Here is an 11,289-nt window from a genome sequence, read left to right as displayed (position 1 = left end):
GGTAACATTGCGGGGCGTGCGGGCGATAGGCCCAAATACTTGCCTCTTTGAAAGCGAGAGCAATTCTGTCTCTATTGCTTCTTTCCATTTGACCCAATCTGAGCGCTTCTGGCACTCTACCATGGTCTTTAGTTCAGGATCCTCAGCAATCACAACAGTGATCATAGAGACGAAATCAGTGTCGACAATTGTAGTCTTTCGGTTATATAACTCAACATAGTTTATGGCAATTTCTTCAACTGAATCATCCGGTTCTTTGTGATTTCCCAAGTTATTTGAAACCAGTTGTTCCGAAGTCCTTGTGCTTTTATTTGTGCACACATTTGCACTAGGACGTTTACCTTCAAGGTGTGTTACTGCTAGAACATCAGAAAGGAAGCGTGTTGCATTCTCTTCAGTAACTTGCTGGTGCAGGCGTCCCCGCTTAGCTGATACTGAATCATCCGGTTTTCTCCCCCTTTTCCTAGGATGGGGTGTACGAGTAGAGTCCATACCCTACAGAGGATCTCCACTCTCTCCGGTGCATTTGCCGCAGGAATATGCGACTTCGACACTCCTCTTATATCAGTAAAGGCATCTGGCAGATTATTTGCTAAGTTTTGCAGGTGTATTATTCGTTGAACTTCAAGTTCGGTTTCTCTAGTGCGTGGGTCAAGCGATTGGATGCTACTAGCACTCCATTCTATTTCTCGGCATTCTTTGTTATTAAGGTACAATCCTCCCCCTAATGCCGGGAAATGCTCTTCATCGAAGATGCTATCAGCGTACCAAGCCGTGAACAGATCCCCAGTTCTAGGCTCTAAATATTTGATTATGGACAGAGATTCATAACCAACATAGATCCCCAACTTCCGGTGAGGTCCCATAGATGTACGCTGGGGTGGTGATATCGGCACGTATACAGCACAACCGAATTTTCGCAGATGGGAAACCACTGGTTGTTGACCACGCGTTAACTGGTGGGGAGAAGCAGAGTGGTAAGCAGATGGTCTATATTGTATTAAGGCCGCAGCGTGCAAAACTGCGTGTCCCCAACAACTGGTCGGGAGTTTGCTATCTTGTAGAAGTGGCCTGGCTATGAATATTATTCTTTTAATTAAGGACTCAGCAAGTCCATTCTGTGTATGGACATGTGGTATATAATGCTCTACATTTATGCCCATAGCAAGACAATAGTCATTAAAGGCCTTTGAGGTAAACTCTCCGGCATTATCTATCCTGATTGACTGAATGCGGTTCTCCGGGAAGCTCGCACGCAAACGGATAATTTGGGCAATAAATTTTGCAAATGCGTGGTTCCGCGTGGACAACAAGCACATGTGGCTCCACTTAGTAGAAGCATCTATAAGAACCATGAAATATCTGAAGGGCCCCGATAGGGGGTTGATTGGACCACAGATATCACCCTGAAGTCTCTGCAGGAAACTTGGGGACTCAGCCTTTACTTTCAGGTAAGAGGGCTTAGTTATCAGTTTTCCTTTAGCACAAGAGACGCATAGAAAGTCTTTAGGAATCTGTGTGGTTTTCATGCCATGGCCAATAGAGCTAGCTATGATGTTCTGCATCATCCTTAATCCAGGGTGTCCTAGTCTTTCATGCCATACTCGAAAAGACTCAGGATTTTTAAATATAGTAGACATCGCAACAAATTCAGGGGGTGGTTTAATTCTTGAGTAATACAACCCAGAGGAGGTGCCTTGCGCTTTCTCTACCACTTTTGTTTCACATTCGTTCGTTGATGTGATATGGAGGTATTCAGCACCACTCACACATGCAGTTGTAACGTGATATCCGCTGCGACGGATATCTTTGAACGTGAGGAGAGTACGAGTTGCTCCTGGGTATAGGAATGCTTCTTCAATGAAGATCCTAGTACCGTTAGGGAGGACAATAATGGCTCGACCGGAGCCTACAATGCGACCATTGTTGCCGATAATTGTAGTGATATTCTCAGTCCTCTTCAGGAGTGTCTGAAAATATTTCGTCTCTCTAAGAATCAAATTTGTGGCTGCTATCGATCAGGCATGGTTCATCGTTTTCCTCCATCGTGGGAAGTGAGTCTTGTTCTATATAAATAATATATAATATTGATTCAGTTCATCATTCATGATGACAACATATAATAGAGCAAGAACAATTAAACCATGAATGAAGAATAAATAAAATTGCAAAGCAATTAATCTCAATTAACCAAATAATATGAGCTCAGCAGGAGCATTTATTATAGCATAATCAAATAAATGTTCTTCAAGAAATAAAATTGCTATGGAAATAAATATGGAGCTAATGGCTGATAACATGATTGACTACAGGAGATCATCAGTATCGAAATCAAAGTCGACTTTGCCTAACGGAGTATCGCTCTTAGTTGTGACATAAACATTTATGGCATCATGCTCAAACTTTGCAGCAGGCTGAGGCAACTCAAGGTGCTCTCCAGTTGTGGCGTCTATAGGCGCCTGGATAAAGTGAGCCTCTGAGTTCTGGTGTTTCTTCCATTCCTGATATATGTCAATCAGGTATTTCTCAGTGGTGCATGTACGAGACCAGTGCTGCTGAGACCCGCACCTGAAACATCCTTCGCCAGCATGCTTTGAGGCACTTGCATCGCCCTTCTGGGGGTTGCTTTTGCCTTTGACTTTGCCTTTGCGTCTACCACGACCATTGTTGCTGCTACTGCCGCAACCATTCTGTGGCAGCTTCTTAAAAGTTCCCCTTGTTGGCCCTTGATTATTGCGGTGCCCCCGACCCTTCCTCTGGAGGAGCCTCTCTTCCCCTGAGACGGGAAGTTTGCATGTGCTTCTGGTACGGCTGCAACGCCGACAGGACGCTTCTGGTAGTTTTGCATCAGGAGCTCATTCTGAGCCTCAGCGCCAAGCAATATGTTGACGAGCTCACAGTACTTCGTGTACTTGTTGTTTTGGTACTGCTGCTGGAGCACCATGTTGGAGGGGTGGAAGGTCTGGAGAGTTTTCTCACTCATCTCCAGGTCTTTGACTATCTGGCCACAGAAACGTAGCTGAGCGACAATGCGGTGAATGGCAGTGTTGTAAGCCTCCACAGTCTTGAAGTCGAGAAAGCGGAGTGTGGCCCATTCCTGTTGCGCCCGCGGAAGCATCACATGCTTCTGCACACCGAAGCGCTCCCACAGCTTCGTCCACAGTACTAGAGGGTCTTTCACCTCTAGATACTCTATCTTTAAGTCTGGATGGATGTGGCGTCTAAGGAAGATCGCAGCTTTTGCTTTCTCATGAAGCTACAGGCCAATGTCGTTTGGGCCTAGTCGAACGATCGCCTTTCCCAGCTGCATCGCCTCCAGATGAAACTGGCAGTCGTCAGCCCAGGTCAGATAGTTCATGCCATTCAGGGCAAGCTCCGCAAAGTCAGTCTTGCTGCCTTCAGCCATAGCCTATCACGCAAAATTAACTCTAGGTTAATTAGGCGTGCTAATTATCCATAACATAAATTTAAATGGTTGTACGTGCATTATTCTATTTACATAAATAAAATAGAATAAAATGGTATACGAAACGTATAAAAAATCATAAGCATGCATTTTTATTGTTTTCAGCAGGAAACACAAAATAAATAATGCATACAAAATTAAATGTGCACTAAATAATATTAAACAAATTCATCAAGAATCCATTCTTATAGTGCACGTCCGGAGAAAACATGACAGTAAAAAATAATAATAAACAAATCTATGTGGCCATGCAAGATAGCCCACAAGCAAGCCGTTGCATGCCGCAGATTATCTTTTTTCTTTTTTCTCCCTAAGAAATGTGAACTGCCCGGCCGTTTGGGCATGCGGCCATGTCAGATGTGCGCTGATCTGTTTATGCATGCGGTAAATAAGTGAAGGAATCGACGGAATCCGTTTGTGCATGCGAGATGCGCGCGCAGGAAGCAAGCAGCGCATGGTCAAGGATTCTCCACCGCTGGATGGCATTGGAGGCGCCACGGGATCCACTGGGCGTTGGTGATGGGACAAAGAGAGAAAAAGTCTATCGGAGGCACGGAACTCGAGATGCATCACGTTTGTTCGTGCCTCGCATGTCTCCAACGCACGTCTGCCACTAAGAACATACCAGAAAACAGACAGCAGATGCCCTACGCTAAACTATATTGTACAGTGTAAATACAAAGGTCATTATCTAAAAAAAATTATACGACTGCAACTGAGTATTACAATATATCGCCGGTTTACGCTGGCGGTGCGGGAAGGCGATATACTCGGTGAATAGGAATCGCAGATCCACTCAAGATTTTATACCGTGATTCCTGATTCGACGAATGAGAACGAAGTCTGTCACATAGGACAGCTCGGCAAGGCCAGGAGACCTGCCGGCGTGATAGAGAGTCGGTGCCGATCGGATCCATGAGTCGAGGTAGATCAGTGCTGATGACGTGTTGAACAAAGTAGTTGTCGCAGATCCCTAATCCGGACTCCGAACCCTCTCAACAGTAGTATGGACGTGAGAAGTTGTAGAAGCCTGCTCCCTTCCTAGCAACCAACACAGAGATGAACAAAAAACACAGTAGATGGAAGCTCTTTCTGTCTATTACTTATGAGGGGGTGTGGATACATATATATAAGCTATGAACCTCTGAGAATAGTTTCGGTATTAGCACATTAAACCTCTTTTAGGGTTTCTCAACAGTCCACACGTACAGCAGCAGCAGCTTGGCACGGGCGGTGCGGCATGCAAGTATGCAACAGCAGCAGCTCATAGGCGATGGCGTGCAGGAGGCCCAAAAGGCCAAAACGGTGGGCAGCAGCAGCCCTAGGCAACGGACGCAGCAGGACGCCTTCAAGACGTGTGACGCGAGGTGGATGGAACTTTTAAGTTTTAATTTTTTTATATCACTTTCAATGCTTATTTCTCTATCTATTTAACCGATCCACAAAAGAGAGTAGAGGACAATCGGCAACCCACTTAGATCGTATAAATTATGTTATTTTCAATCGACAATAAGAGAAGTATTTATTTGATAGTCTAAATTAGAAAAGTGCATTAAAAGTATTTATTTGATTTTCTATTGATCCACTTTTCTACTGTCAAGTATTTATTTTCTGGATCGGAAAATAATTTATGTGATTTTTTAGAAATAAGAAAACTTATTATTTTAGGACAGCAGTAGTATTGAAATGACTTTAAAAAGAGCCATGTAGTAGTATTGTAGCAGCGCAGCGTAGGTGGTAGTGTCTCCCTACTCGAATTGATGTGAGTAGCTTGCAGGACCTAGAGCTAGCTACTTGAATTGACGCGAGTAGCTTGCAGGACCTAGAGCTAGCTACTCGAATTGACATGAGTAGCATGTAGCCAACACAGAAGCATGCCTTTCCTTCAAAAAAATGAGAGATAGTGAGGGAGAAGGATTGCAAAGAACGTGATGAGTGTGTGTTCGTTTGTGTTTCATCAGAAATTGAGAACTCAAAAGTCAAGGTTGGCTGATCAGCCGTATGGAAAAGGAGGTCGGCGCCTGTCAGTACCCTGGATTAGAGGTACCCCTTACTACGGTATGAAGGCGCGATGCCTGTGCGGCTATCCTTAGCCGCACGGAGAACAGCCTCAGGGGTATCTTGTGGGCAGTTAAAGTGGCGTTCTCGGAGACAACGACATCGGGCCCAGAAGACACAGGACCCCTGTGCTCACGACCCGGACCTCCGAAGTAAAGCAGCCCGAAGCCATTAGATAGGGTTCGGACCCCACTAAGTGAGCTCCAGACCGCCCATAACAAGGTCCCGGGAAAAGGAGTGTCATAACCTAGGCCTGAGTCCGGGACAGACGCTTGTCCTGGCTCTATCCATGGCGCCTCCGCCCCCCCGCTCGGCCAAGGGTCTAATGCAGCCACATGACTTATTGTCCGTGACGTAGGCTAGCAGGCGGAGCGTGATGTAAGGGCTCTGAGCCGCGCGGCCTCCGCATTTATTGCGGAGAGGACACGCCGCCTGTCCACCCTTCTGACAGATGATGTGCCCCCACGACATTTATTGCGTCCTGTCCATTTCGCTGGCAGGCGGCGCCAGGGCCACCCTGCAGACTGCGCACCTGTCCAGTCCGTTGTTGAAACAGTGTGCCCGTGCTGCGCGGTGCAGTGTACTCATCCCTTATACGAGAAGCTTCCCCTGCGCGACGAGGCTACACAGATCTCGGGTGTCAGGGCGCACGGAGATTACACGGGCATGGCGAGCAGTAGATCCATCCTTCCATTTGTCCCTGAGCCCACATGTTGGGGCTCAGAACCATTGTACATGCCCTCCTTGAACTATAAAAGGGGAGGCATGCAACGTGAGAGGACTCAGACACAAGTCATTCAGGCTTACACACAACTCAAGCTTCCACAACAATCCAACACACAGTGGAGTAGGGTATTACGCTCCGGCGACCCGAACCACTCTCACGTGTTCATGTGCTTGATGATCGCTTAGCAAGACAGACAAAACGCTTAAGCCCCTTCCTCATCTTAGGATTTAGGGAGGGTGCACCCCGCCACCCGGCCGGAGAATTCCCTCTCCGATATTTAAGCCACATGGCTTATTGTCTGTGACGTAGGCCAGCGGGCGGAGCATGACGTAAGGGCTCTGAGCCGCGTGGCCTCCGCATTTATTGCAGAGAGGACACGCCGCCTGTCCACCCTTCTGACAGATGATGTCCCCCCACGGCATTTATTGCGTCCTATCCATTCCGCTGGCAGGCGGCGCTAGGGCCACCCTGCAGACTGCGCACCTATCCAGTCCGTTGTCGAAACAGTGTGCACGTGTTGCGCAGTGCACTGTACTCATCCCTTATATGAGAAGCTTCCCCCTACGCGACGAGGCTACGCAGATCTCGGGTGTCAGGGCGCACGGAGATTACACGGGCATGGCGAGCAGTAGATCCATCCTTCCATTTGTCGCTGAGCCCACATGTCGGGACTCAGAACCATTGTACATGCCCCCCTTGAACTATAAAAGGGGAGGCATGCAACGTGAGAGGACTCAGACACAAGTCATTCAGGTTTACACACAACTCAAGCTTCCACAACAATCCAACACACAGTGGAGTAGGGTATTACGCTCCGGCGACCCGAACCACTCTAAATCCTCACGTGTTCATGTGCTTGATGATCGCTTAGCAAGACAGACAAAACGCTTAAGCCCCTTCCTCATCTTAGGATTTAGGGCGGGTGCACTCCGCCACCCGGCCGGAGAATTCCCTCTCCAACAGCGCCAATGATCGTGGCGTCAACCCTCTACCACGCAAGTGCCAGCTCATTGTCTGGAACAAAGATCTCGGCACCATTTATTTTGGCGCCAGGTGTGTAACCTTGACACCAATAATGATGACACCGAGGTAAGGGTCCATTTTTTTTGAAATCAAAACAAAAGTCATATACGTGAGAATCTTTTGGCTGACGCTGGCAGCAGCACCTGCGTGCTAGGCCTCGCTGCTCCTCCCTGGCTACCCCATCGTCTCCTTAGAGACGAAGCCAGTATTTGGGGATAGAATGGGCAAGCTAGCCTTCAAGCAACCAAGCTAGAGAGGACATAACATAAGATACAAATGCTAAGAAAATTACATGTCATTTATACCGTGGCGAGTGGATAATCCAAATGTATATAAAAATAAAAGGGGTCTGTAGTTCATTTCTGAAAGGGAAATATACCCTTGGGCCATTTCTATATTGTTTTGGTGATTAGATGTACAACACGCTATGTGAGAACTAATATAATGTTGAGCAAAGGTATATCTAGATGGATCAAGTATGAAGGTAAGTTCTAAATACTTAGTCATTTGTTTTATGTGCTAAACATGCTTATCTAAGTGCCAGGAACTCAATTAAGTTAAGTCCAAAGGGAGCAAAAGAAGTTTAGCTCAAACATCCATAATTGCACCAGCTGCGGGTGCACCTGACATTGTCCAGTGCCCAGACTGGCGTGACGACGAACTCCCTGCTCTCAGGAATCGCCAAGGACGCTGTGGCTAAAATTCACCGAACTGTCCGGTGTGCACCGGACTGTCCGTTGCGCCAACAGCGTGATCAGCGCACAATCAACAGGCGACGCGTGGCCAGAGCCAACGGTCACCAGGCCGCACTGGACTGTTCGGTGTGCCAAGTGGACCGCGGCTGCAATGGTCGGCTTCGCCAAACAAGGAAAGAAATCGCGCACTATTCATGTCCGGTGCGCCCATAGACAGAAGGCAAGAATTGCCTACCAAATGGAGCTCCAATGGCTCCTAGCTATCTTGGGGCTATAAAAGGGACCCCTAGGCGCATGGAGCAGGACACCAAGCCTCTATTGAACATCCTAAGACGCCTAGACTCCGCAAGCACACATCCGATTCGTTGTGTTCAAGAATTAAGCACTTGTTGAGCTGTGAACTCGATGCGCTGTGTTTGTGTGTTTGTTTCTTGACTTGTGTGTGTTGTGTTGCTGCGACTCTAGCGCTTGCGTGTGTTTCTATTCCCCTCCTTACTCTTGCGGTTTTATTGTGATCAATATTGTACGGGTGAGAGGCTCCAACTTATGGAGATTCCTCATAAAGAAAAACATCTGCTATAAGGAAGAAAACTGTGGTACTCAAGGTTGATCATTGGATCACTTGAGAGGGATTGAGTGCAATCCTTGATTGAAGGAGGTCACCACAACGTGGAGTAGGCATTGGCCGAACCACGGGATAAAATAACCGTGTCTCTTGTGCCACTTTTCATTGTGATTGATTTCTTTCTTAGAGTTGTCACTTAATTATTTGCGATATTGTTCCTATGTTCAATACCCATTCTAAAGAAACAATCAAGTGAAAAGTTCTCTCTATATTCATAGCACTTTGGTTTTGACCTCACTAACATTTTATGAACCAACTTTGTGTTGTTTAAGTGTTGAATTTTATAGAATCACCTATTACCCCCTCTAGATGCTCTAATTTCTTACCTTTCTCACGAGACAGAAGTAAGCAACCTAGACTTGCCTATCGCCTTGTGCCCTTACCGGTTGTCACGTTCGCCAAGTGAGAATGGCTCGCTGCCAGCAATGCTTCCGACCTCCGCGTGCGTGTTCGCACGTATCTGGGTCAAGCGAGAGGAGGCGGCGTCCCGTGGAGCACCACAATGTGCATGCACCGACGACAACGCCCCGTGTAGCTATCATCCGTAGACGACAAGATACAAATATATGATAGGCCACTACATAATTTCTATATATTAAAGCTGGGAGCAAAGACCCACTCCCAGCCCATCCACGTCAATACTTTTTCTTTTGTCCGTATGATCAAAATCTAACGGTGCACGAGGATGGCGCTAGATGCATCGCGGCTTCGTGCAGTTGGCCGGACAGAGGCTGCCAATGTGGACAACGCCACACCACACGGGAGGAAGCCATGTACACGCTGCCTGCCAGCTAGCCTGCCAAGGCCTTGGACGGTGCACCGGTTAGGGCGTAGCCTATCGCATGTAGTGATACTGTGGCCAGGCGGGAAAGAGAATAAAAAGTATCTCCCAAAAGAACCAAGAATCAATATGACAAAGAAGACAAGCACGACGGCAAGGAACGAAGGCACATTATATGCTATATGCCGGATGCAAACACCTTAGATAGCAGAGGGTACCTTAACTATTATAGAACAAATCTAATATTTTAATATAGATCTGTGTAAATTCGGTGTTAATCTTTTGTTGTGTCATATGCATATTATTACAAATAAGAATAAAATTTTGTATAAGTTGTTTTATACAATTTTTGTTCTCTTCAACAAAAAAGATGAAATTTTTTCTATATCCGCATCTCAATTTTATATCTATCATTTAAAAATATATATGATAAATTTGATGTTTACTTTTTATAAAACTTTTAAATATCATTGTAAAAAATAAGAAAATAAATTTACATAACATATTTTATATCCTGTTTATTCATAATAAAAAAAATACAAAAATTAATATCCGACGTTTTCATCCCTACTTTAGAATAGTGTATAGGGCCTACTAAACTCAATCTTCCTTCCTATCGGCTGTTGGATGATAATGTTGGAGGATCAATGTCAATTCTAATCGTACATAGACCACCACAACTACTAAAAACAACGTGTGTGTGTATACATAATCATTGTTAGATTAGTTATATAAAACAAACTACGCTCCCAGATAGCTCCCAGCAATATCTACGTCGGTGTTCTTTTTTCACTTGGTATGATTAAGATTCATGTCGCATGACCACTCTTCATCTTCTGTAGCGAGCCAGCAGCAGGCCGCGCGCTGGACAAGCGGTAGCTACTAGTATATATAGTGGCTGCAAGCTACTAGTACCAGGCTTCGTGAAGGACTTCTGGTATAATGTGTTTGGGCCGTTGGGGTGCCAGGCCCATAATTCGACACCCCTGGTGACTTTCGGTATAATGTGTTTGGGCCGTTGGGAGTGCCAGACCCACAATTCGACAGCCTTGGTGGCTTCGCCACTGGGTCTCTTTCAGATTCGAGCTTGTAAACTGAGTTTTTTTTTGGTTTTTAACTGTTCGTATGAGGGCATGAGTAGGGGACTATAATACTTCATGTTCAACAAATTTCACTGTTATGCTTCAACACTCACCCGCCTGAATATGCACACCTCTCGTAGCTGTCTCTCTTGCGGGATTGCTGGAATTTAATTGTTGCTATAAAATTGTTGCAATATATATCATGTGTATGTTATAAAGTTGTTGCTATGTAATATATTATAATATTATATATATCAAATAGTTAGACTTTATATGGTATTATATATATATATATATATTATTTTTTTATATCTTAATAATTTTGAATATCCATCCTTTAAATCTTGGATGGCCACTGTCTACAGCTCCACAGTTTCGTTTTCTATATGAAAATTAAGCTGACATATTTTCTATAAGAAAATTAAGGCTACTATTTGCAGTGCCCCCCACTGCCTTGTTCATCGTCAAAGTCAAGCCAGCCTCCCTCAGCAAATCTCTAAATCCACCCCTCCTTGAACCTCAAAAAGGAAAAAAATGACTTGACAACTTGAGTACCGTAGGGGCAAAAAGAAACACTCATAGTGAGTTTTAGGGCCTGTTTGGTTGGCTGCCCAACTTGCCACACTTTATATAACTTTTCTGTCTAAGGTTAGTTCTTCAATTCGAACGACTAACGCAAAGTGTGGCATAAGGTTAGTTCGTCAATTCGAACGACTAACACAAAGTATGACATAGTTAGCCACAAACCAAACATGTCTTAGTATATCCATGAAAACAATTACATAGCGAAAAACACAGTGGCCCAACAAACCACTGAAGAATGCCTAATGTG

At 45.4% G+C, this 11,289-nt stretch overlaps 1 protein-coding gene across 1 annotated transcript; it reads right to left on the bottom strand.

Annotated features, from left to right (window-relative positions):
• Positions 1 to 4,117: 4,117 nt before the first annotated feature.
• Positions 4,118 to 4,556, bottom strand: LOC100303949 (uncharacterized). The gene has a single exon (XM_071507296.1). It carries the CDS (start codon positions 4,381 to 4,383, stop codon positions 4,207 to 4,209), a length of 177 nt encoding a protein of 58 aa, XP_071363397.1. The 5' UTR covers positions 4,384 to 4,556; the 3' UTR covers positions 4,118 to 4,206.
• Positions 4,557 to 11,289: the final 6,733 nt, after the last annotated feature.

This window comes from Zea mays, chromosome 4 (genome assembly GCF_902167145.1).
Source record: "Zea mays cultivar B73 chromosome 4, Zm-B73-REFERENCE-NAM-5.0, whole genome shotgun sequence".
Classification (NCBI taxonomy): domain Eukaryota; kingdom Viridiplantae; phylum Streptophyta; class Magnoliopsida; order Poales; family Poaceae; genus Zea; species Zea mays.
This window is presented reverse-complemented; position numbering and strand designations above follow the sequence as displayed.

Coding starts and splice junctions, on each gene's coding strand:
- LOC100303949 (XM_071507296.1), bottom strand. CDS start 4,383: ATGGATCCGATCGGCACCGACTCTCTATCACGCCGGCAGGTCTCCTGG.